Here is a 27,820-nt window from a genome sequence, read left to right as displayed (position 1 = left end):
TGCCAGCTTATGTCCTTTCACTATCCTCCTCATAATTCACGATGCTTCCAAGTTTTGTCATCTGCAAATTTTGAAATTGTACCCTGCACACCCAAGTTATCAATAATATACGTCAAGAAAATAAGATGCCTGAATACCGACCACTGGCAACCCCATTATATACCTTCCTCCAGCCCAAAAAACAACCATTCACAGCTACTTTTTTTGTTTTTTGCCGCTCAGCCAATTCTGTATACATGGCACCACTATGCCTTCGCTCCACGGGTTTCAGCTTTGCTAACAAGCCTGTTGTGTAGCACTTTGCGCAGAGACCTTTTGGTAGTCCATGCACGCCATATCACCAACAATAAACTCATTAATCCTCTCTATTACTTCATCAAAAAACTTAATCAAATTTGTTAAACACAATTTGCTTTTGACAAATCTGTGCTGTTTTTCTTAATTAGTCTACAATTGTCCAAGTGACTGTTAACTTTGTCCCGGATTATCATTGCTAAAAGTTTTCCCAACACCAAAGTTAAACTAGCTGGCCTGCAGTTGCTGAGTATATTCTTACACCCTATTTTTGAACAATGATGTGACATTTTTAATTCTCCAGTCATGTGGCACTTCTCCTGTATCTAAGGAGGATTGGGAGATTATGGCCGGTGCCTCTGGAATTTTCAGCTTTACATCATACCCTTGCATGCATCTCATCCAGTCCAGCTGACTTATCAACTTTAAGGCCAGTCAGCCTTTCTAGTACCTCCTCTTTATCAATTTTTAGCCCATCCAGTGTTAGCTACCTCATCTTTCACTACAACTTTGATGACATCTTCTTGCTTGGTAAAGGCAGATGCAAAGTAGTCACTTAGTAGCTCAGCTGTGCCTTCTGTCTCCATTCGTAAATCCCCCTTTCAGTCTCTTATTGGGCCTAATCCTTTTACGATTTATAACCCATAGAAACCTTTTGATTTCTCAGTTATGTTGGCTGTCAGTCTCTTCGCTGGTTTTATTTTTTTCTACAGCCATATTATCTCCTCTTTAAGGCAGCCCATTGTTCAATTACAACTTTTCCTGCCAATCTTTGATTCCAATTTACCTAGGCCAGATCTGTTCCCACCGCAATGAAATTGGCCCTCCCCCAGTTAATTATTTTTACTCTGGATTGCTCTTTTCCAAAGCCAATCTAAACCTTATGATAGTTTGATCAATGTGCTTTACATATTTTCCTACTGACCCTTGATCCACTTGTTCCATCTCTTTCCCCAGAACAAAATCTAACAATGCCTCCTTTCTCATTGGACTAGAAACATATTGAAAGAAAAAATTCTCCTGAACACATTAGCGAGCCTTCCTTACTCTGCCCTTTACACTAGGATGATCCCAGCCTACATTAAGAAAATTGAAGTCCGTCAATATAACTATTCTATATTTTTTTGCACCTCTCTGCAATTTCCTTGCATATTTGTTCCTCCATATCTTTCCCAATCTGAAGGGCTGTAAAATACACTCAGTAGTTTATGTCTCATCCGATGAAAGGTCATCTCGATCTGAAGTGCTTTTTTTACCTCTCTCCACAGATGCTGCCTGATCTGCTGAGTATTTGAAGCATTTTTTTTGTATCTAGGAATATTTTGTACACAATCCTATCTGTTTCTCAGTTATCAACACAAACATCATACTGCCACGCGAAGCTTGCAGCTCAGATAGCCTGTCCTTGTTTTGTACTTTTGGAGATGGTATTTCCTTGCCACTTGTCAGTCCAAGCCTGGATATATCCAGATCCTGCTATGTTCGTTTGGTTTGATCACTATATAATCATCAGCGAATAATCCCATTGCTTATCTCATGATGAATGAAGACACTGAGGAAGCAGTTGAGGATCACTGGTCAGACCACGCTACCGTCAAACACATATGCTGTGATGTCCTCGACCTGTAATGATTGGCCTCCGTGACCACCTTATTTTGTATGAATTACATCACTGGAAGGTTTACCATCGACTTCAGTTTTGCTAGGCATCCTTGTTGACAAAATAAATCTACTGGTGCCTCCTTATTGAAGACAGTTCTTCTCCTATCTTCTCCGGCAGCAAGGCTGTACAGAGATCAGGAGAAGCCTGGTTTTTGTGGAACTTGAACTGACCTTTGTCAAAAGAGTAATGGTGATTTGATGTCTTCACTGACTCCTTCCATAGCTTTTGGTGAATGAAAGGAGGTTGATAAGGTGCTAATTGACCATGTTAGATTTGTCTTGCTTTTTGGTGGATGTCAATGCTGTCTCATTACTATAGCTTGGCAAAGGGAATGGCTAGTTCTGTTATACAAGTCTTCACCACTGCAGCTGAAGGTGTACCAGGGCCACTTGTTTTGGCTGCATCCGAAACATAAATATAAACAGATATATGTTATTGTGTATTCTACACAGGCCACTGATTTATGGGGCAGAATTTTCTGCCTATCAGGCAGGCTGGTCAGGAGTGGGTGCGGAGCCGATCTCCACCTGCGATCAGCTGTGCGCCACTTTACTGGGTGGGCCAATAAACGCCCACCCAGCGTGACACATGGCGGTAGCGCTCAGCACCTTCAGTGCGGGAGGGGGGAGGAGGGAGAGTCCAAATGCGCGTGAAAGAGCTGCCTCAGGGAGATCAAGTTCATTTTGAAATATTTAAATAAAGATAAAAATATTTAGTCATGTCCCCTCACGTGACAGTGTCACATGAGTTGGGGCATGTTTGTGAATTATGAAAAAAAATTATTCATTCAATGAAACATTCAGGAAACCTCATCCTACTTGTGGATGAGGTTTCCTGAAAAATGTGAAGGCCGCTTGGGCTCTTTGCCTGCCCGCCAACCTTGAAGTTGGACAGGCAGCATTGATAATTACTGTAATTGGTTTTTCTAATGGCCTTAACAGGCCTTTGACAGTTTGACGGTCGCGCAGCTGCCTCAGGCGCGCCCTCGCCGAATGAAAGATCTGAATGACGCACAGCGTGCGACCTGATGTCACTGTGCGTCATTTTACGCCTCGGTGTGCCCTGCCCACTCCTGCACGCTGACATGAATATCCATGCCATGGTTTTCAAAGAATAATGGAGTGTCATACCAAAGTGTCAACAAAAATCACAGAATACCGTTTAACAAAAATAAAACCTGACCCACTTTCTCAGTATAAAATCAATGGATGAACATCTGTTGCTATGAAAAACTGCATCCTCGACCTCACTCTGAGCAACCACATGAGAAAGGCCTACTAATAGAAAATATAGTAATATACATACAAAGATACACGTACAGACTTACCAGCAAGGTCATTCAGTTAAAAAAAAGACATGCGTTTAAAAATCTAAATATACAGGAACGTGAGTTCCTTGTTAGTCAATGAAGCCCTCCTCTGGATCTGATCTGACCATTAAAGAAAATCATCTGTCAGCATAACCTCAATTTATATTGCATTAAATTGGAAATCGATCCGATTCACCTTTGAAAGCTTAAACTGAGATAGCATTTATTACACTAGATGGCAGTCTGTGCCATAGATGATATCAATATGCTAAAAACAGGTTACACTGACATTTACCATGCACCTTCCTTAACTTATAAGTGTGTCCTCAATCTCCTATTCACTTTTGTGTGCAGAAAATTCAGCTATGCCAATACAATTCAATTCAATGAAAAATGGTTACTTATTGTGCACAAATCGGGAGTAAGGCGAGTGCTGTTAATTTGAGATTGAAAATACATAACTTATATTGCCTCAAGTACACATCAACAACGAAAATCAATAATGGGTTGTAACTTAGTTCATTATTTTAATATTTTTGCATAATAATTGATAAAAAAAGGTAAAGCCTAGAATTTGATTTCTATTTTGATGCAGTGCACCTACTGGATATTTATCTACATATTGATACTTATTTTTTTAACTATGAAATGGTACTTCACATCTGGCCAAATAGACTGTTGCTTCAAAGGAATTAACTAAAAAAGTTAAAGATAGTATCAAACTTAAAAGAAAAAGCATACAATTGTGCAAAGACGGGTGGCAGGTCAGAAGATTGGACAGAATATATTAAAAAGCAAAGAATGACTAAAAGATTAATAAGGTGGGAAAATTAGAGTACAAGAGAAATCTAGCTAAAAACATGAAGACAAACAGTAAGAGTTTCTATAGATATTCACTAGATTTGGGGAAGGTTCCATTAGATTGAAAAATAGCTAATGTCACTCCTTTATTCAAAAAGGGAAACAGAAAGCAGGAAACTATAATAATAATAATAATAAAAACAAAAAAACTGCGGATGCTGGAAATCCAAAACAAAAACAGAATTACCTGGAAAAACTTAGCAGGTCTGGCAGCATCGTCGGAGAAGAAAAGAGTTGACGTTTCGAGTCCTCATGACCCTTCGACAGAACTTGAGTTCGAGTCCAAGAAAGAGTTGAAATATAAGCTGGTTTAAGCTGTGTGTGTGGGGCCGGAAAGATAGAGAGAGAGAGAGAGAGGTGGGGGGGTGGTGTGGTTGTAGGGACAAACAAGCAGTGACAGAAGCAGATCATCAAAAGATGTCAACGACAATAGTACAATAGAACACATAGGTGTTAAAGTTAAAGTTGGTGATATTATCTAAACGAATGTGCTAATTAAGAATGGATGGTAGGGCACTCAAGGTATAGCTCTAGTGGGGGTTTTTTTATATAATGGAAATAGGTGGGAAAAGGAAAATCTTTATAATTTATTGGAAAAAAAAGGAAGGGGGAAACAGAAAGGGGGTGGGGATGGGGGAGGGAGCTCACGACCTAAAGTTGTTGAATTCAATATTCTTGAATTCAACAACTTTAGGTCGTGAGCTCCCTCCCCCATCCCCACCCCCTTTCTGTTTCCCCCTTCCTTTTTTTTCCAATAAATTATAAAGATTTTCCTTTTCCCACCTATTTCCATTATATAAAAAAAACCCCCACTAGAGCTATACCTTGAGTGCCCTACCATCCATTCTTAATTAGCACATTCATTTAGATAATATCACCAACTTTAACTTTAACACCTATGTGTTCTATTGTACTATTGTCGTTGACATCTTTTGATGATCTGCTTCTATCACTGCTTGTTTGTCCCTACAACCACACCACCCCCCCACCTCTCTCTCTCTCTATCTCTCCGCCCCCCACACACACAGTTTAAACCAGCTTATATTTCAACTCTTTCTTGGACTCGAACTCAAGTTCTGTCGAAGGGTCATGAGGACTCGAAACGTCAACTCTTTTCTTCTCCGCCGATGCTGCCAGACCTGCTGAGTTTTTCCAGGTAATTCTGTTTTTTTAGCAGGAAACTATAGGCCAGTTAGCTTAACATCCGTCAGAGGTAAGATGTTAGAAGCTATTGTTAAAGACGTTATAACAGGGCACTTAGGTAAATTCAAGGTAACCAGGCAGAGTCAACATGGCTTTGTGAAAGGGAATTTATGTTTAACCAATTTACTGGAGTTCATTGAAGAAGTAACATGTGCTGTGGATAACGGGGAACTGGTGTATGTACTGTACTTAGATTTTCAGAAGGCATTTGATAAGGTGCCACATCAAAGGTTATTGTGGAAAATAAAAGCTCGTGGTGTACGGGGTAACATATTGGAATGGATGGAAGATTAGCTTAGCTATAACTAACATTAAACCAATAGTAGGCATAAATGTCTCATTTTCTGGTTGGCAGGGTGTGACGAGTCGTGTGCAACAGGGATCAGTGTTGGGGCCCCAACTCTTTACAATTTATGTAAATGAATTGGATGAAAGGGCCGATGGTATGGCTGCTAAATTTGCTGATGACACAAAGGTAGGTACAAAAGTAAGTCGTGAAGAGGACGTAAGGAGGCTACTGTCAGGAAGATATAATAATTTTCATGATTTTATTGGAATTTATTGTAAATTAGAGTAATAGCGGGGTCTGTATCTATGGATGTGTGGTGTGTGTATGGGACTTAATTTAATTAAAGGCAGCTGGTCTGAAGGCTTTGATGTATCGGAAGATAAGCTAGATTTGAAATGTTAAGTAAGTAAACATGGGGGTGGTTTCAGAAGGTAAAGTGCATTTTTAAATAAACCAGACTAGCTTGAATTCAAAAGGGTGTAAAATGTTTCACCTAATTAAGAAACAGTATGTTTATTTTTCCTCACAGATTACTGGTAAAATTGGTACTTTGATGGATTTTATTATTGAGAGGTAAAGTCCAAAGACATAGTGAAACATGAATTGGCATTCAAAGGGGAAAATATGTATAAATGAGCGAAGGCTGCGTGTAAGGGCAGGCAATCTAAGATCTAACACCAGTGTGAAAAGCCTCTGGCGTCTAAGCCTCAAGCTGCTGTCTACTAGGAATTGTAACTGAGAAAAACTTACTTTGAATTTAACTATTCAGGGTATTGCATGTTACTTTGCTTGAGTCTTTTAACATCTATGTGTCTCAATGTTGCCTTAACAGTGATGTAACTGGAGTTTAGATTAATTAGGGGAACTTAGAAATTATTATAATAGTAATTTGTAGATCTATGTGTGTGCTTAAAATCATTTCTTCTATTAATAAAGGTTTAATTCAGTTTTGTAAGAAACCTAGAAGACTTGGTGGCCTTTTTACCAAATTCAAAGCCTGCATCTCAAAATAAGTACAAATTGCAACAGTTGTGGCAGTTGCTTCAAGTTTCCCTCTGAGATTTGGGCAGCTTGGCATTTATCATCTGCCTGCCATAAGAAAAGGATATGGATAGGTTAGGCGAGTGGGCAAAGGTCTGGCCAAAGGAGTATAATATAGGAAAATGTGAGCTTGTCCATTTTGGGAGGACAAATAAAGAAGAGGCATGTTATCTAAATGGTGAGACAGAGCAGGGCTCTGAGATGCGGTGGGATCTGGGTGTTTTAGTGCATGAATCGCAAAAGGTTAGTATTCACTGTTTCAAAATAAGTAGTCGCCCATTTAGGACAGATGAGGAAAATATTTCTCTCTCAGAAGGTTGGGAGACTTTGGAATTCTCTTCCTCAAAAGGTAGTTGAGGCAGAGTCTTTGAGTATCTTTGAGGCAGGGGTAGATAGATTCTTGATAAGCAAGGGAATGAAAGGTTCTTGGGGGTAGGCAGGAATATGAGGTTAAAATCAGATCAGCCATGATCTTATTGAATGGCCGAGCAGGCTCGAGGGGCCGAGTGGCCTATTCCTGCACCTAATTAGTATGTTATGTTGATATAATAAAACTTAGGGGAAACAACAAATTAAAAAAGTCACAGATGTCCGAACCTAAAAAAAATCTGGTAAAAATCTGACTGTTCCACAATCAGGTGCCTCATGTCCTAAAATGCTTCACAGCCAATAAAACACTCGTTGCTTTGTAGGAAACATGGCATTTTATGTATGCACAGCAAAGTTCCACAAACAGAAATATGATAATGACTAGATAATCCCTTTGTACGTGCTTGTTGAGGAATAAATATTGATCAGGACAACTGAGAGAACTCCTCTGGTCTTCTTCAGAACAGTGCCAATGGATCTTTACATTTACATGAGGGAGTGTATGATGTCTCCATTACATGTCTTATTCGAAAGATAGCATCTCCAACTATGCAGCATTCTCTCAGTACTGTACTGAAGTATCTGCCTAGATTTTGTGCTCAAGTTCTTCGAGTGGGGCTTGAACCCACAGCCTTCTGACTCTAAGTGAGAGTGCCACCACTGAGTCACAAATGACACATTAAATATTAATTTTGTCTCAATATAGGTTTCTAAATATTTCCTGCTGTTTCAAAATTATTAGTCCTTCACTAGCTTGCCAGGTTTTTTTTTGTGTTCATCAACAGTCGTGCAATGACAATGATTATCTCACATCCAAGATGCAAAGCAGAATAACAGCATCATACCTACTAATGACTGAATAAGTCCCCATGGTATTTTGCAGGTAAAAACAAAAACATAATTTGAATTGGGTGGGGTGGTCCAGTCGTTCAATTATTTTGGCAATTGACGGAAGTGCAGCCGACTAACTGAGTGAAGACTTGGAGTTTGGTGAGAGGGGAGTTTTAAGAGTTAATTTTGTTCTTAAATTTTGCTCTTAAAATCTAATCTAGTCTGTAATTAGTAGTAACAGGAAAGTACTGAGTAAGCACGCTAAGTTCTTTCTTTCTTGAAGTTTAGACAGGGCAAACTCACTCCCAGCTTTGGGAGCTGAGTAGTTAATTAGTTAACTGGTTGAATCTGGTTACTCTAGCATCAGTTGAGTTTACTATAAATTCAAGGTTCTTTAGTGCAGCCTTGGCAAACGGAAAACTTGGAGTTTGGTGAGAGGGGAAGTTTGGAGAAAGAGTTGTTCGTTTCCTCTTTCTATTGTTCTCACTCCATAGAAATTGGTTCTTGCTCTTCAGGGAAAGGAGGTGGCTGTTTGCTGATTACCTGGTAAGTGGGTAAGTTCTATTCTATCCCTAAGGTTTAAAATAGTACACTATTTGGTGGAAAAGCTAATCAAATATATATGAAAGCAACATTAAATAACTGACTAATATAATTAAGTAATTATTTATAACACATTAAGGATTGCAGGACAGGTGATGTGTCAAGGCCGCAGCATGTGGGAGCTCCTGGATAACATTGTGAACATGTTTGCAGCTCGAGGAACTTTGGCTCAGATTCATTGAGCTGGAGGCTGAGCTGCAGACTCTGCGACACATCAGAGAGGGGAAAAGTTGGCTAGGTGCTTTATACCAGGAGGCAGTCACACCACTTAGGATAGGGTCTTCTGATTTGGCCAGCGGCCAGAGACAGGAGGGGTGTGACTGCGAGTGAGGCAGGTAAAGGGATCCAGAGTGCAGGAGTATGAGCTTCTGCAATTCTCCAACAGGTTTGTGGTTCTCTCAGCTTGTTTGGATGAAAGTGGGGGGATACAGGGTGGATGAGAAAACTGACCATGGCACTGTGGGACAAGAAGCCATCCAAGCTGAGGGAGCAAAAAGGAATGTAGTGGTAATAGGAGACAGTACAGTAAGGGGGATTGACATGGTTCTCTGTAGCAAAGAGCGAGAGCCCAGATGGCTTTTTTGCCTGCCCGGTGCCAGGGTTTGGTACATCGACTCAGGGCTGGAGGGGAACTTGCAGTGAGAGAGGGAGGATCCAGTGGTCATGGTCCATGTAGGTACCAACGACATAGGGAGGATGAGGAAGGAGTATGATGAGATAGGCACCAAATTAAGAAGCGGATACTCAAAGGTAATAATTTCTGGATAATAACCTCAGCCATGTGCAAATTGGCATAGGACGAATAAGATTAGAGAAATGAATGCATGGCTCAAAGACTAGTGTGGGAGAAGTGGATTCTGGTTTATGGGGCATAGGCACCAGTATTGAGGAAAATGGGATTTGTACCATTGAGATGGTCTACACCTGAACTATGCTGAGGCTGATGTCCTCGCCAGCCACATAACTAGGGAAGCAGAGAGGGTTTTAAACTTAATAGTAGGGGTAAGAGATCAAATTTGGGAAGATGTGGTAAAGCAAAGAGTAGAGACAAGGCAAGATAGGCAGGTATTAATATGGTAAATGATAAACAGACTGTCAGGAAGGGACAGAGCGTACAATTTTAAGAATAAATCAGCAGATAAGGCTAGGCACTACAAAAATAATAAAAAGACAAAAATAAAAACTGTGTATCTAAACTCACGTAGCCTTCGAAACAAAGCAGATGAAATGATAGAGCAAATAGAAATAAATAAGTACGATCTGATAGCCATTACAGAGACATGGCTACAGGATGACATAGATTGGGACATGGATATTGAAGGCTACATGATATTTAGGAAGGACAGGAAGTTAGGAAAAAGTGGAGGGGTGGCTCAGTTGATTAATTATGGTATTGGCGCTTTACAGAGGGATGACCCAAGTTCAGGAAACCAGGATGTAGAAGTGATTTGGGTTGAGATGAGGAATGATAAAGGCAAGAAGTCACTTGTGGGAGTGGTATACAGGCCCTCTAATTATAACTACACAGTAGGATAGAGTATAAAAGAGACAATGGGAGATTGCCAGAAAGGTACAGCAATAATCATGGGGGATTTTAAGCTACATATGGACTGGGAAAATTAGTTGGGCAAAGGTAGCGTAGATGAGGAGTTCATAGAATGTTTTCAGGATAGTTTTTTAGGTCAGCATGTTCTAGAACTAACAAGACAACAAGCTATAATAGACCTCGTCTCGAGCAACAAATAGGATTAATTGATAACCTCCTAGTGAAGGCACCCCTGGGTAGCAGCAACCATAATATGATTGAACTTTATATCTATTTTGAGGGAGAAACGAGTATGTCCAAGATTAGTATTTTAAACTTAAATAAGGGCAATTATGAGGGCATGAAAACAGAACTCACTAAAGTGAACCAGCAAATGAGGTTAAGGTCAATAAAAGTTCAGTGGAAGATTTTAAGGGGATATTTCAGAATACACAGAATATATACATTCCAAAGAGAAAGAAAAATTCCAAGGGGAGGCCCCATCATCCGTGATTAACTAAAAAAGATAAATACAATATCAAACTTAAAGAAAAAGCATATTACTATGCAAAGACCAGTGGCAGGTCAGAAGATTGGAAGGAACATAGAGAACAGCAAAGAATGACAAAAAGATTAATAAGGAGGGAAAAATTAGAGTATGAGAGAAAACTAGTTAGTAAATAAAGGCGGATAGTAAGAATTTTTATAGATATTTAAATAAGAAAAGAGTTAACAAAGTGACCGTTGGTCCTATAGAGAGTGCACCTGGGGAATTGATAATGGAAAGTAGGGAGATGGCGGATGAATTAAACAGGTATTATGCTTCGGTCTTCACTATAGAGGATGAGTAACATCCTGAAAATAGCTGTAAATCAGGAAATGGAAGGCAGGGAGGAGCTCGGGAAAATTACAATCACCAGGGAAGTGGTATTGAGCAAATTGTTGGGGCTGCAGGCTGAGAAGTCCCTAGGTCCAGGTGGGCTTCACCCAAAAGTCTTGAAAGAAGTGGCTAGTGAGATAGTTGATGCACTGGTTTTAATTTTCCAAAATTCCCTAGATTTGGGGAAGGTTCCATTAGATTGGAAAATAGCTAATGGAACTCCTTTATTCAAAAAGGGAGGGAGACAGAAAACCAGAAACTATAGGCCTGTTAGCCTAACATCTGTCAAAGGGAAAATTTTAGAAGCCATTGTTAAAGATGTTATGGCAGGGTACTTAGAAAAATTCAAGGCAATCAGGTAGAGTCAAAGGGAAATTGTAAAAGGGAAATCATGCTTAACCAATTTATTGGAGTTCTTTGAAGGAGTCACATGTGCTTCGGATAAAGGGGAACCGGTGGATGTACTGGACTTAGATTTCCAGAGGGCATTTGATAAAGTGCCACATCAAAGTTTAGGGTAGAAAATAAAAGCTCATGGTGTAGGGGGTAACATATTGGCATCGATAGAAGTTGGTTAGGTAAGAGAGAGAAGCAGAGAGTCGGCATAAATGGGTCTTTTTCTGGTTGGCAGGATGTGATGAGTGTTGTGCCACAGGGGTCAGTGCTGGGGCCTCATTTTTTTGTAATTTATATAAATGAGTTGGATGAAGAGACCGAAGGAATGATGGCTAAATTTGCTGAGGACACAAAGATAGATAGGAAAGTAAACTGTGAAGAGAATGTAAGGAGGCGACAAAGTGACATAGCTAGGTTAAGAGTGGGCAAAGACCTGGCAAATGAGGTATAATGTGGGCAAATGTGAAATTGCTCATTTTGGCAGGAAGTATAAAAAAGCAGCTTATTATCTAAATGGTGGGAGATTGCAGAGCTGAGAGATTGAGGGATTTGGGTGTCCTAGTGCATGAATCACAAAGGAAAACTAATAGAATGTTATCATTTATTGTGAGGGGAATTGATTACAAAAATAGGGAGGTCACGTTTCAATTGTATAGGGCATTGGTGAGACCACAGCTGGAGTATTGTGTACAGTATTGGTCTCCTTATTTAAAGAAAGATGTAAATGCTTTAGAAGCAGTTCAAAGAAGGTTTACTAGACTAATACCAGGAATATCTTATGAGGAAAAGCTGGACAGGTTAGGCTTGAATCCACTGGATTTAGAAGAGTAAGAGGCAACTTAATTGAAACCTTTAAGATCCTGAAGAGTCTTGACACATTGATGTGGAGAAGATGTTTCCCCTTGTGGGAGAATCTAGAACTAGGGACCATTGTTTAAAAATAAGGGGTTGCTCATTTAAGACAGAGATGAGGAGAAATTTTTTCTCTCAGAGCTGAGTCTCTTTGGAATTCTCTTCCTCAAAAGGAGGTGGAAGCAGTTTTTAAGGCAAAGATTCTTGATTATCAAGGAGGTGAAAGGTTATCCAGGGTAGGTAGGAATGTGGGCTTGAGGTTACATTCAAGTCAGCCATGGTTTTATTGAATGGCAGAGCAGGCTCGAGGGGGAGAGTGGCCTACTCCTGCTCCTAATTCGTATGTTCGTATGACTCTGAATCAGTAGGCTTTGAAATTCGAGTTGCAGATTGCATATTGCTTGAATTTGCTTTCATTTGTTGACTGAGTGCAAATGTTTTCAAAAAAGTCATTTGTGCCGTACTAGAAGCTGAAGAATTTTCTCTCATTCAAAATAACATTGGAGACTTGTTCATTCTCCTTAACACAGCCTCTTGGTCTTAAAACTACTGCACCCAAGACTATCCTTCTCCTGTGCTTGGAAGGAATATGCAGTATACAAATCAGTAAGAATGACAGAAATACGGAAAAAAATCCAAAAATATTAAGAATCTTGAGTACTTAGGTCCATGAGAGGGTCATATAAAGTCTAATATCAAAATCTTCATAACTTTGATAAAAAAATAACATGCTTATGAAGGGTAGCAGTTAATTATACAGATATGTCATATCATAAAAATAAATAGGATGGCCAGCAAATTACTGACAGCAAACATCTTAAATACCAACACCTTGCTTGCATTTTATGATTCATTTACAGATTTAATTTTGCACATACGTTCTAGTCACATCTTGCTGAATCATTGCCCGAAGTTCTTTATCCTGAAAAAACTTGTTCCAAAGACTCTATATAAAAAACAATATTGGACAATAAACATTTGTCGAAAGAAACCCGAAACAATTGCTTTATTAGGTATCATTACTTTATACAGTCTTTTTTAACTGCTGTTTGTTCACATCCTTAGCATTACATGCCTTACTGCAGCCTTGAAACTCATGACACAACCAAGGATTTTCCAAGTGAAGATAACATGACATTACATTGTACAGGGATACAATAGGTGTTCTGCTAAAATATTACTCAAGCGCATTAAGCAGCAAGTATAGTGTTGAATTATTTTTGAAAAGAGGTATGACAAAGCTATATCAATGCAGGAAAAAAATGTTTAACTTCAAGAAAAAGCATCATGTAAAATGACAAAAGGCTTTAAAATTCACTTTACATTCTAAGGTTTTGTTTATTCTACTTTAGCTCTAATGTATTGTGCAGTCATTATTTGTTTTGCAGAAAAATACCACCAAAAGTAAAACTGTTGGGGATGAATTAAAAGACAGCATACATTTCACTGTAAAATGAGCTGCAGCTGGCATCTAATGTGTAAAAGAACTGTCATACAAAATGTAAGTTAAAATGACATTATTAACACAGAGCCGTGCCTGCTAAACGTGCGTATCAGGAATTTGGGTGTGGGAGTTCAATTATAATTGTAAAGGATGGAAAACCTGTTGACCTGTGCCCAAAGTCTTTACATACACTTCTGGTGCAACTTCATGACTGCACAAAGCTCATTAAATTTATCCTCTAATTTGCACCAGAACCACAAATATAAATAAAAACCTAAGACTGAAGGAAAAATAAAACTTTGGTACTAGCTGGCTACATAAACTTTCTTAATAAATATTTCCAAGTCAACAAGTGGTGCAAGGAATGACAAAGAAGGGATATAAATGATGCAGTAAGATTTAACATGTGGAAAATAACCTTCTTGCACAGCTCCTTAGATAATTCCACTGTAATTACGTTAAACCACAAGAAATTGCAATGAATTTTATGTCAAAGTAATATCCTCATGGGGGTAGAAAATTAACAGCATAAAAGCTTATTTTTCACAGGGTTGTCAACATCTTGAATAACAAGCAGATTCGCTTGGTCAAGCAGGTAGGTTTTAAAGAGTGTTTAAGGAAGAGGTAGAGAGATGTAAAGGTTTAGGCAGGACTGATGCATATGACGGCATTGCTGCCAATGATGAAGCAATGAAAATTTGGATTGTTTAAGTGAGCAGAAATACAGCACATGGGCGAACAGGACTTGGCGCAGCCAGGACATGAACAGCAGAGTTTTGGATGAGCTCAAGTTTACGGAATGATGGAAGGTAAGAGGTTGGCCAGGAGACCACTTAATAGTCAAGTCCGTAGGGAGAAAGTCATAGATGAGGGTTTCAGCAGAAGATGAACTGAGGCAAGATGGAGATGGGCAACATTAAAGAGGTAGATAAGGCACTTTTCAGAGAGAATAGGGGGGTCGAGAGTTCAGCTTGGAGTCTTTGTGTAAAATATATGGGTAGCAATTAATTATCCATATATATCATCTCACAAAACTAGCTGTCAACAGTCTGGTTCAGCCTCAGACAGTGGCCAGAGAGTGGGATGGAACTGGTGGCTAGTTGGTATATCGTAAACTTTTAGAACTTAACAATGAATGGCATCTGAAATCCAACTTAAACAGCTGACTATAGTCATTTGGTAGTACAGAGCTTGAGTATTGCTGAAAAAAGAGACACGTCTAAACTTTTCATCTTGCTCTCATCAGGATACCTCGCAAGAACACATGACTGTCAGTCACCATCACTGATGCATTCTCCATGGCAATGCCACTCGTCAACCAATCAGCACTCTTTTCACAGAGTATAAATTGTTGTTTTCCCCTTATATTTGGTATTCTTGTGAGGTGTCCTGATGAGTGCAAGGCAAAAAGCTTAGACATATCTCTCTCAGCAGCTGGCTTTAGTACGTGTTTTTCTATTGTAATAGGAATAGCGCAGGTTATTTCACACAAATGACATTGGTTGGATATTTTAGCTGAAAGTTCTATTTAATTTGTTTTCGCTAAATAGATGTAGATATTAGGGATAACCAGTCAATTTCAAGAAACTAAATGACAAAAGCAAATCTGATTGTACTCACCCCCTCATCCTGTGAAAGTGGATTGTTGACAACCAGATCTTGCTGTCCAGCAGCTTTCCGAGGATTTGTGATATGCTATGGTTAGACAAGACTGCTGTTGGTACTTGATATTTTTTTTCAAAATAATTAGATATAAGGTTGATGGAAAAAATACAGAAAATACTTACAATTTCTTTGATCTGCTCATAGTGAGATCTTAATTCTGCTATCTTATTAAGCCACTGCTTTTTGTTCTCAGGCAGAACATCCAAGAACAGCTGCAAGGACACAAACCTCACCAGTTAGAACAAAATAAACAGAAAATACAGTTTGCTATAGTTGAGCAGACACAAAATATTATAAATATCTACAAAGGAGCAATAAGCCTGATAGCATTAAAGATTCTTTCCATCCGGAAACAAAAATGGATGACACAAACATTAGGAAACAGTCAGGATGAGCATATAATTTAGTCTATAGAAAAATACTGTTTTAATCAAGGTTTTTATTATTAGTGAATTTAAAAATGTTTTCCCAAATTGTGGTTCTGGACACATCTCTACTTATTTATCAGCACAAGCATATTTGAATGAATTGCATTCTTTCACCTACTTTTCATACAAGCATGAAATGTGCTACATTAAACTAGAAGAATAAAGAGCTGAAATTCCAGTACTGTCAGAAGTGGTGCAACAGGAGCATCAACTCTACACACCAGTCAGAATCTTGGAACAAAACTGTCTGCACTAACAGGGTGACATAGGTTGGTCAGGTCACAGAATTCAGGTATATTTTTCTTCTAAGTCACCAGTGAACCAATGTTCATAGACCTAGAGTCCGATGCCAAGTCAGCCCTCTGGGTCGGACTACCAGTTGCAATGGCCCCCTTATGCACCCACATTTGACTATGAACAGGAACTAAAATCACTCCTTGCAGATGCCACTGGCCCTAATAGGGGCATATCTAGCCAAACTACAGTTAATGGGAATTAAATTTGATGCGAGAGAAGATGTGCCTGTCTCCTTTGGCTACAATTTGCTGCTCTGGTTTTTTAGTGGGGCAGAAACTCAGCGTATCTGGGTTCCACCATTAATTATGTTACCTCCACTAATCTTCTTTCCAAATTCTGCCCCAAGATGGAGTTGAGTTTCCAAACTCAGGTGTTTAAAACTGATGTGTGGGATGCAATCGAAGTTTATTTCACAATACGACTTATAGGTCTGTGTCATGAACGTAACGTTTATAAGGTTATGATGTTTTGAGGCTGTCTCTTTAAGATAAAATGTAGTAGTGATGGGAGTCACGTGATATGCTCCAAATTGTGCCCAACAAGCCTGGGTGACTTCGAAGTTATGGAGGAAAGGGGGCTCAGGTTGACTTACTAGGAAGGAGGTGCAATGTGTTCACAGCTGCAGGCAAAGGCAAGAGCAACTGCAATGACTGTGGTGGATTGTTGGTTTCAAAGTTTCATAGGGAGGCATTAGGAATGCTAAGCCTTATAAACTGTTATACTTCAAACTTTTTATTTAATTCCAAGATGAAATGGAGTTGGGGGTCTAGAGAAAGCTATTTAGCATTTCTACCTGGATATAAGGCCCAGATGTTGGGCTTTGGGAAGGAAAATTTCAATAGAGAGCCACTGTAGTATCGAGTTGCAGGTTTCCTAAGAAATCACTGAAGTTCACAGACACAAGACAGTCTGTAAGAAACCCAGAGAGAGGGGGAACAAGCAGACAGAGGCAGCCAGTCCTCTGCTAAAGCAGAGAAAATGCTGACTCTGTCGGTCACCACATAAAACTCAAGCTGGAGCTCATGCTCAGATTGAAAAGAACAAGTTTGAGAGAATTTAAAAGGAGGCTAGAATATTGCCTAGCTTGGGCTAGAGGGAGGAATCTCCAGTATAACCCTCACAGCTAAAATCAGTTATGGGATTAGAAGTTACCTGGCAGGGAAGAAAAAAAGGATGCAAGCCAGCAAGGAGCTGTGAATAACTTTGAACTGATTTCTGGAGAACAAGTGTCCACTTGAGGGACAGCGTAGCATATAACCATTGCACGAGATTTTCAGTCATGTTAAAAGCTAAATGGGTAATTGCTTGTCTGCAGTATAGTATGTAGTAAATGGATAAAGTTGTTTTTAACTTGTTTGTTGCAGTAAAAGTCTTAAAACCTTGGATGATCCTTTTGGTTGGTCACTGGAAATTCAAATTATTATTTTTTTAAAATAGTGATCAGTCTCTCCAAGGATGAAATATGGAATTTTAGATAGCTGCCAGAATTCAATGTCTTGCAGTTGAAAAGATGTCTTGAAGAAAGATTGAAGCTGGAGGTATTAATGGCTCCACAAGATTAAATTACTATCTAACATTTCATAGTGTTTTTATTATTTCACAAAATATATTACATGTTTTTTACATTATGCAATTTAAAGGTAGAAAAGGTATAATGTACGTTAAGGGTAATGATAGTGTTGGCTTAGGAACTGTAAACAATTGGTACCACAACATTAACTCTATAGGTTACTTACAGTGGAAATTTATGTTATGCACAATGTAATTTCTTACCAAGTGGAGTTTTACCTTCAAAGATCAGATCATAACTGAAGAAGTATGGTTAACTTATCATTATTATACCCTGGACAATTTTGTTGGCAACAGCTAGATTATCAGATTTAACTGAGGTTAGTCATTCAGAATTGCAAATCTGCTACCTAAAGTTTTGGTACTAAAACATTCTAGTCCTCAAAATACTATGTGTTAATAATGTTGCGGTTCACTAAAATCATTTCCTAACCCCATTTATTTTGCTCCTGGTTATCACAATAAATGATCACAAGGGATGATTGTGCCACAGGTTGTAGGTAGGCAAACTTTAATATTATAAAACTAACACCCAAATTTCCAATCATTTTGCAGTATGTGTTCGAAAACAGATCAAATTTACTTATATTCTAGCCATAATTCTAGTTAACTTTATTTTGGATTAAAGGAAATGAAACAATATTAATTATATTGAAATGTATTTTCGTGGAGGAGAAGACAGGGATAGTTCATTGCTAAATAGTACTTTTTTTATTCATTCATTGGATGTGGTTGTCGCTGACCAGGCCAGCATTTGTTGTCCATCCCTAATTGCCCTTGAGGAGATGATGATGAGCTGCCTTCTTAAACCACTGCAGTCCATGTATTGTAGGTACACCCACATTACTGTTAGGAAGGGAATTCCACGATTTTGACCAAGCAATGGTGAAGGAATTAAAAACAAAAAAACTGCGGATGCTGGAAATCCAAAACAAAAACAGAATTACCTGGAAAAACTCAGCAGGTCTGGCAGCATCGGCGGAGAAGAAAAGAGTTGACGTTTCGAGTCCTCATGACCCTTCGACAGAACTTGAGTTCGAGTCCAAGAAAGAGTTGAAATATAAGCTGGTTTAAACTGTGTGTGTGGGGGGGCGGAGAGATAGCGAGAGAGGTGGGGGGGTGGTGTGGTTGTAGGGACAAACAAGCAGTGACAGAAGCAGATCATCAAAAGATGTCAACGACAATAGTACAATAGAACACATAGGTGTTAAAGTTAAAGTTGGTGATATTATCTAAACGAATGTGCTAATTAAGAATGGATGGTAGGGCACTCAAGGTATAGCTCTAGTGGGGTTTTTTTTTCATATAATGGAAATAGGTAGGAAAAGGAAAATCTTTATAATTTATTGGGAAAAAAAGGAAGGGGGAAACAGAAAAGGGGTGGGGATGGGGGAGGGAGCTCACGACCTAAAGTTGTTGAATTCAATATTCAGTCCGGAAGGCTGTAAAGTCCCTAGTCGGAAGATGAGGTGTTGTTCCTCCAGTTTGCGTTGGGCTTCACTGGAACAATGCAGCAAGCCAAGGACAGACATGTGGGCAAGAGAGCAGGGTGGAGTGTTAAAATGGCAAGCGACAGGGAGGTTTGGGTCATTCTTGCGGACAGACCGCAGGTGTTCTGCAAAGCGGTCGCCCAGTTTACGTTTGGTCTCTCCAATGGTGAAGGAACATCGATATCCACTCACATTTGGTACATCATGATTATTTTTCAGATTAAAGTAGCACAAGTTAGTAAAATGCCAATTGATTGGCTGATTGTGCAAAACTATTTGGCTCCCATTGTACCACTTTGGCAATCTGGGTTCATATAAAAATTGGACAGTTGTTTAAAAGTTGAGCTTGCATTGTTCTCCAAAATCAGGAAAGATCCATGCAGGCTAGAATTGCGTACATGACTGCATGGATGGGTTGAGGGGTGAAAGTACAACATAGATATAAATGTCAAACAGTGTAACTGGCAACAATTTAACTTTTGCCGCTGGTAACACTTGGTAACACGCAAGTTGTCTCATTTAAAACACAGCATTGCCCTAAAAGCAGGGCTACCTCTGAAAGCAATGGTACTACGAGAAACAAAAAAAGATGCGATGCAGTCACAGGAACAATATTTTGGATTTAATTGTAATAAGATTTTCATATACATGACATACTTCATATGAAACATTCAATATGAGAGGATACATGACAAATTACAAATATTTCTCCCAAATCAATGGGCCTGATTTTAACTCCATATAAACGAATTGGATCTGAAGGAGTTAAAATCAGGCCCATTATACTAGGTCTTGCACAATAATCAATAAAGGTTTCTCATATAAAAAAAAATTGTTACCTTCCAACAAACACTGCGGAATCTGCTGCTTCTCAGCTGCCCATTAATCCCCTTCAGTCTTATGCTTGCAAAATAATTAATATGTCCAAATAGGTCTTCCCATTCTTTGCTAATAATTGAAAAATAAAATATCTGCATAAAATTACACTTCTAATTCAATATTTTTCATAGCTCTGGCAGAATTCAAGTCAGCATTCATTAAAAAATGTGTTGATATGTTTGCACAGCCTTTAATTGTGCAATTTTAAACCAGGTAAGCACACAATGCTATTTTTTTAAACCAGTGAGGTTTTTCTTATTAGCAGTATTTTAGGGTTGAGTAAGAATCCTATGCTCTTAATCTTAGTAATAGATTTCCCCCGCATAGGAAAATCAACCTCAGTTATTTTAGAAACATTTGATTATGTTATACATGGTATACAAAGATAATCTTCACTTCACAAAGGGAAGATAAGTCATTGCTAAATATGAACACAGAAACAAGGAGGAGTAGGTCGTTTAGCCCCTCGAGCTTGCTCCAACATTTATACTAATCTGAAATTTGCATCCCACCTATCCCCAATAATCTATCACCCAAGCATACCAAGAATCTATCCAATTCTGCCTTAAAAATATTCAAAGACCCTGCTTCCGCTGCCTTTTCAGGAAGAGAGTTCCAAAGACTCACAAGACTGAGTGAAAACATTCCGCCTCATCTGTTTTAAATGGGCGATCTCTTATTTTTAAACTTTTTTAAAATCTAGTTCTAGATGCTTCCACAAGAGGAAACATCTTCTCCACATCCACCTTGTCAAGAATCCTCAGGATCTTATATGTTTCAATCAAGTACAGATGATGTATTGACCACATTGGAGCGAAACAAGCAAGGACAGTCCTGCGGAAGAAAGGCAATGTAGAAGGATTGGAGTTGTTGACTGTATTGAATAGCAGGTAGACTAAGGACAAGAAACAGCACCACAGTGAACTCTCAGGAGGATGTCAGTAGCTCTGACCAGAGCATTGTGCAGAGGGTGGAAATGTGACTGAAGTTTTCAAAAGCAGATTTGCAGGAGAAGCTATTACAGTGCTAAAGGTAGTAATATAATCAAGAAGTTGCAAGGAAAAGGAAATTAGAGCATTAATTGAAGATTTGGGGTTTTGAAGAAGGAAATAATAAGGAAGATTTTGGACACTAGAGCAGTGACATTGAGAACTGAGGCAAGGAAAGTTAGCACAGGTTAGGGAGGAGGGTAAAAGCAAAATACTGTGAATGTTGGAAATCCGAAACAAAAACAGAAAAGCTGGAAAAACTCAGCAAGTCTAGCAGCATCTATGGAGAGAGAAAAACAGAGTTAACGTTGAGTCCATATGATTCTTCTTCAAATAAGGGAACAGGCTGCATAAAACATTATTGGCTGCTCACAATTGATGTTGGAGATTAGGGTGCAGTGGTGAGGAAGAGGTTTGGAGGAAGCAAAATGTTGTTGAGCAAATTACTTTTGCCTTTGAGGATAATCATGGAGTTATAGGGGAATTTGGATGTTGGGAGATGTTTGAGGAGGTCAAGCCAGTGTTAACGTTTCAAGTCGATGACCTAAGTTCTACTGAAAAGTCATCGCTCTGAAACATTAACTCTGTTTTTCTCTCCACAGATGCTGCCTGACCTGCTGAGTATTTCCAGCATTTTCTGTTTTTATTTCTTTTGTGAAGGCTTGAGAATTGGAAGCAGTAGAAATCTGGAGCCGGCCCAATAGACATGAGTCTAGGTTTAAGGTCAAGACCCATTAAACTATTAACTCTGCAGTTGACTGATAAGTATCACTAGAGTTCAACATATCAAAATGTATTTCAAAAGTAAAGTGTTCACACATCAGTCTGAAAATATTTTATTATAGGATTACACATCATTCTAAATCTTATTTTCAGAATTCAAGTTTAAAACTTATCCCACATACTCACTTGAAAAGATGCAAAGTAAGTCTCACTGTTTTAACTGTTGGTTACATGACACAATAAATTATGGTAACTGCTGTGAACCCCTCGATAAACAACTTAAGTATGCCTCCAAGGCTTGGAAGCACTAGGGAACAAACACCTGTGCCTCATTAATATACAAGTGAATAAATTCTCCAATGGGAATAATTAGAAATTAATTGTCCCAAACCATTGACAGAGAACTGGACCAGTAGTAACCATTGAGATCCTGTAATGATCTACAAAATAAACATATGCTGTAATGATTCATCACTCAGTCATGCACTACAATCTTCTCAAAGCCCGGTTTAAAAACAATACTTTTATGTAACTTGGTAGCTTCAATTTCAATAATGGGAGTAATGGGGGTTGAGCTGGCTAAGGTGCAATTTTTTCTGTAGCTCCATCTCAGGATGACACAGTATACATTTTTCCACAGAATCTGAACTCATTTAGCAGGTGATTGGAAACTATGGCAAGGGACCTTCTCTCAAAGGCAAACAGTTAACCATGAAAGGGGATGTTCAGATGCAGACAGAAAACTGGAGTTCATGATTACAATGACAGAGCTAAGACATGGTTAGCACAGGCTTCTTTCCTACCAAAGAACTACAGGTCCTGTTGCAGGAGCTGACCAAGAGGATGGCCTTACGTGTAGTGAAAGCCACACTCGTGGAAAATTAATATCGAAGGATCTCTCTGATCTATTCCATACAGTTGCACAGCAAAACATTTGCTGATATCAGGAAGAAAGTAATACCACACACCCCTTATTGGCACACACATTTCTTTTTGGACCCCTCAAGGATTGCACAAGCCTAAGACAGAAACTCTTATATCCACCAGGCACACCCAAATGTATGAAGTTCTGCCCCTTTGTACATGCTTTTCTATTGTACCAATGCTGTATGGCACACTTTCCTTGTAGGTACAAGATACGAACAACTGGATTTCAAGCTTCCAGCCATGATTTTGCTGTTAATAGAGTAGAATCACATAGTGGTTACAGCAAAAAGGAGACTATTTAGCCCGTCATATCCTTGCCAGCTGTCTGAAAGAATAACTCAGCCACTCCCGTTCACCAGCCTTTTCCCCATGGCCCGCAAATGTTCTCTCTTCAGGTAATTATTTAGTTCTCTTTTGAAAGCCATCATTGAATCTGCCTCCACCCAACTCAGGCAGTGCATTCCAGATCTCAACCACTCATGGTGCAAAAACGTTTATCCTTATGTTACCTTTGGGTCTTTCATCATTCAACTTAAATCAGTGTCCTCCAGTTCTTGATCCTTCTGCCAAGGATAACAGTTTCTGCTCGCCCAGTTCCCTCACGACTTTGAACACGTTTATTAAATCTCCTATCAACCTGCACTTCTCGAAGGAGAACAGCCCCAGCTTCTCCAAGCTACCATGCAACTGAAGCCCCTCACCCTGGAAACCATTCTTGTAAATATTTTCTGCATCTTCACTAAATCCTTCACATCCATCCTAAAGTGGGGTGCCCAGAATTGGACATAATATACCAACTGAGGTCAAACCAGCGTTTTATAAAAGTTGACCATAACTTCCTTGCTTTTGTACTTCATGCTTCTATTTATAAAGCCCAGGATCCAGTATGCCTTATAAAACACTTTCCCGACCTGCCCTGCCACCTTCAATGATTTGTACATTTGCACCCTCAGGTCCCTCTACTCCTGTGCTCCCTTTAGAATTGCATCCTTGGCTTTTTTATTGTCTTCCTTATTCTTCCAACCAAATGCATCACTTCACACTGCTCTGCATAAGTTTCATCTGCCATCACTGTTTTTTAGTGAGGTCTGCAACTGACATTAAACATGTATTTCTAAAAGTCATCTTCCACCCTGTGATTGTTTTACTCTTCTCAAAAATGCAATCACCATGGATTGTCATTTACTAATGGTATTGTGCACGCTTCCTGGACAACAGCAATTAAAGTGCATACAATATTTATATGGTCAGATAGCAATAAGCATTAAGTGCAAACATTTTCTTTGCACGTGGGCCGTAGCGTGAATGAGAAATCTTGACTGTTCAAATGACAACCATCTGTGACATTTTGCACTTCAGGGAAGTCTATCACAGAATCTCACAGTGCAGAAGAGGCCCTTCGGCCCATCGAGTCTGCACTGACATGTGAGAACACCTGACCTACCTACCTAACCCCATTTACCAGCACTCAATTTGTCTAAGTTTGAACCAGCTGATGCTTTCTTTCCATAGGGGAAGTGACGAACGTATTGCCCTCTGGAAACATGCTATCTGTAACTTTGATACAGGCGTTAATTACAGATGTCTACAAGTGAAGAGGGCATTCAGTGGAAGATATACCTCCGCCACACTGTGTTAACAACATTATTACAATTACGCAGCTCTTCCTCGCGGTTTTTCCCTGCTTGGCTGATGCTCTATAATTATTGACACAAATATGAAGTTTATAAAATTGTACCTTCACAGTCCCAAAACATACCAAAAGGTTCATGCCTGTAAACAATGGCCACAGCAGCTTTGTTGACAGTAGACAGACTGTTAGTGTCCAAGTATCACGGGCAGATGTTAGGAATGTCAGGCTTTATAAACGGTTATACTTTATACGGTCTATTTAATTCCAAGATAAAATGGAGTTGGGGATTTAGAAGATAGTTAGTCATCATTCCTACGTGGGTACAAGGCCCATGTGACTCATGTTGCCATGGAGATGGGCTTTGAGAGGGGAACAGGCCATAGAAAGCCACTGTAGTATCGGGTTACAGAGTTTTCCTAAGATATTGCAGCCAGTCTCTGTTTTCTTCATGTGGGTAGATAGGCGCTTGTGCTCAGATTCAAGAGGACAAATTCGTGAGGATTTAAACAGGTTTGGAAGATTCACCTAGCTTTGGTCAGAAGGCGAAATTTCAGAGTAACCCTCACCATGAATGTCAGTTCAGGTATTAGAAGTTATTCAGCTAGAAAAGAAAAGGAGCTGAGAATAGCTTTGGACAGTTTTCCTGTGTTTGCAGTGTATAGTTAAGGGACAGAATTAAGTATTACCATGCAGGGGGATTTTCGGTTGTTTTAAAAGTTAAATTGTGGATCTTTTCTACAGCTTAGAATTTAAGTTACCAACTGAAGTGTTTAGATAGCATTACTTTTAGCTTGTTTGTTACAGTAAAAGTCTTAAAATTTGAAAACGTGCGCTTTCCAGTCAGTCACTGAAAATTCATTTTTCTATAAAAAGTCATCGGTCTCTACAGGGATCATAACACTACAAAGCTGAAAAAATAAATCTTGTTATTAATAGCTTCCATTTCATTGAGGAGGCTTTAGGCCAATCCATATCGAACAACCTGCTCTGAAAACTCTGCTCACATTTTGACAGCAGTGATGAGTTCCACCACATTCTAAAACAATGAACAACATCCTATAAAAACAACATACAACATTCTAAAAAACATGTCAATTTGCCTCATCCCCCAATGTTAACAGGTTCTTTAAAAAAATCCAGGATCCACATCTTCGCCAAAAACAAATCAGCTTTTCCTTGGGCTATACTCTATCTGTGCATCAAGTTTCGTCAAAATCCATCCATTAGATTTTGAGATGTACTGTTTTCAGACAATCAGACTAACAAACGGGGCAAAAACATTACCTCCTTCTACCTTTAGTTGCGGAGGTAAATATGGCACATATAGGATGGCTTGAAAAGATCCAGAACTATGGGAGCTTCATGCTTTGATAACTTCACCTCCACTGGAAAAGTTGTTCCTGTTCCAAATTTTTTCTGCAGGGCATCTTGAAGAACATGTTAAAAACGTACAACAGCATTTATGTGAATGAGAAGCAGTGGAGACAGGACTCCTCTGACATATCCAGGTATATGGGGAGATGTCTGTAAACATACGTTGTATTCAGTGCAATCAGAATGTTTTGGGTATTGTTGCAATTCTATTTCGTGCCTCCTCGTAAATCCTTCCTTATCTGAAAGATACTAGCTCAAACTTTGCTCACAATCTGCGCAACAGGCTCAAAGGGTTAATTGGTCTTCTCTTGTCATAACTATGTACAACAGCAACTTAAATATCCATAGCAATAAAGGTAATTAAAGGACAATGCTGGCAATAAAAAACCCTAAATGTAAAACTAGTAAATTTCACAAAGAAAAACAAATGTTTGGAACAAACTGAAGCACTGAAAAGAAGACCGGAAACAATTTGCCTTTTCATCTAAGCAGGTGGGCAAACCCAATATGAAATTGTGGATAATGAAAATAAAAGGTTTCCATGTTTTATGGAAGATTAAAATGTCTATATTAGCCTATTCTATTTTCATTAGAGTTTTTATTTGCATTTTTTTCCATTAAACAGGTCACTAAGACTGGATTGACTGTTCAATTATCACCAATTGTTTTATATATAAAATTAAAACTGAAAATGAAGTACTTAAATTATAGGATGACTTTACTGCTTTAAAAGCAATTGTTTGGCTTTCTCTCCCTTCTCTAATTGAGCTTATTTACCATGTCAAAACCATTAGAGCTTGGTTACTCAATTGGAGAACCATGTACTGATTTATTTTTGTACACAACTGGTCTGATTAAGCCCAGTTACTAGTCTATTCGCATTGATGCATTTTAATGGGCTGGCATAACAGCAATGACTTTAATTGCAAAAATAATTTCACCCAATCATGCAAGAAGAAATCAACAATTGGGTTATCTGTAGATTTATGCTGAGGTCCCCAAGTTCAAATTCCTCTTTTGTCAAGAGGAACTTGAAAGGTTTTCTTGGGAGAAACAAAAAGAAATATTGCATGTTATTTGTTAGTAACTCAGCTCAGCAGGGATGTCAGCAGGTGCCTAGTACATAAATTGATTCCACAGTTAGGAATTCCATAAGTACAGAGAAGTAAATTATTGTAGACTCGATGAATGGTTATATATAAGCTGAAGCTGTAAACCTCACTTGGCCATACCACGTTCATAACATTACCACTTGTGGACTGAAATACCATTTTTGTACCAAATAAGTCTTACCCCACCAGCTATTCAGTGAATGTTTATTCTAAATAGAGTGGGTCCTTTTAAGGAGAAGGTAACTGTGGAGACAAGTAGTTTCAATGTAAACTAATTATCTCTTTATGCGTTCCACTTTTTAAGTACTTCTTTTTACTTTCAGAAAAATCAGTAGCTGAAGGGCTCTTCTCTTCGGAACTGAACACACATCGTAATGTGGAGATTCACTCAGGTTACATTAGACAAGGAAACAATCTTCATGGAGCACATCTGATACTCAAGCACTGTCAAAACAATCAATTTTCAGATAGATCTGAAACAACCTTTTATTTTCCCATCAAGGTCCAGTTTTGGCACACAACAGATGTGATTCAGGGCTACTCTCTTCACAGAAATTTCTGTTGAAGTTATTCTAAACAAACGTATAAAAGAGGGTAAACAATTTAAACAATTGTTTCTTTTATTTTACACAAAACATTCATTAGACATTTTCAACCAATTTAGCAAGTGTATCAGAGGCCATTTGTATACTTTGGAGACTGAAAGGAATTCTTCTATCATGTGGTTATGCGAGTTGATCAAGATTAAATTATTGGGCTGGATCTTGCTGGAAAAATAGCGGTGTGTTAATGGCGCATGTCATATTACTGCACAAATCGGCCAGCAAATCTAGGGAATTAACAGAGATGCTGCGAGTTCCGGATCTTAGAACTTAATCAATTTGTGTGCTCCTCTTTGCACAAAAAGCATCTAACTTTTTGCCTTCCTATTATTAAGAGTTTGATGGCTCTGTCCATTAAATGACTGATAAAATTGTCATTGAAAAGTTTGGACTAGAATTTAAACAGTGAGAGTACCTTTTCAATGACATGAAAATTGTTAATGTAGTGCCAATCAACTTCACTGGCCAAGAATGAGAATAATTTAAACTGTTCAACCGTTTTCCTGCATGTACTAAGTTGTTAGAGATTTTTTATTTTACTCTTTTTTTTTCTCTCTTCATTTCTCTTTCTG

At 38.8% G+C, this 27,820-nt stretch overlaps 1 protein-coding gene across 8 annotated transcripts in view; it reads right to left on the bottom strand.

Moving 5' to 3' along the window:
* The window catches only part of tbc1d5 (TBC1 domain family, member 5), a 554,754-nt gene that overhangs the window by 259,281 nt on the left and 267,653 nt on the right, over nt 1–27,820 (bottom strand). For all 8 annotated transcript variants that reach the window (XM_041183651.1, XM_041183652.1, XM_041183650.1 and 5 more), the window contains 4 exons: nt 19,849–19,957; nt 15,348–15,437; nt 15,181–15,255; nt 12,995–13,062 (listed from right to left, as the gene is read on the bottom strand). In XM_041183651.1, coding sequence (XP_041039585.1) covers nt 12,995–13,062; nt 15,181–15,255; nt 15,348–15,437; nt 19,849–19,957 — 342 coding nt within the window. The remainder of the gene's footprint in view (nt 1–12,994; nt 13,063–15,180; nt 15,256–15,347; nt 15,438–19,848; nt 19,958–27,820) is intronic.

Source organism: Carcharodon carcharias, chromosome 3 (assembly GCF_017639515.1).
Source record: "Carcharodon carcharias isolate sCarCar2 chromosome 3, sCarCar2.pri, whole genome shotgun sequence".
In the NCBI taxonomy this organism is placed as follows: domain Eukaryota; kingdom Metazoa; phylum Chordata; class Chondrichthyes; order Lamniformes; family Lamnidae; genus Carcharodon; species Carcharodon carcharias.
Note: the sequence above shows the minus strand (reverse complement) of the source record. Positions and strands in the feature narration are given on the sequence as shown.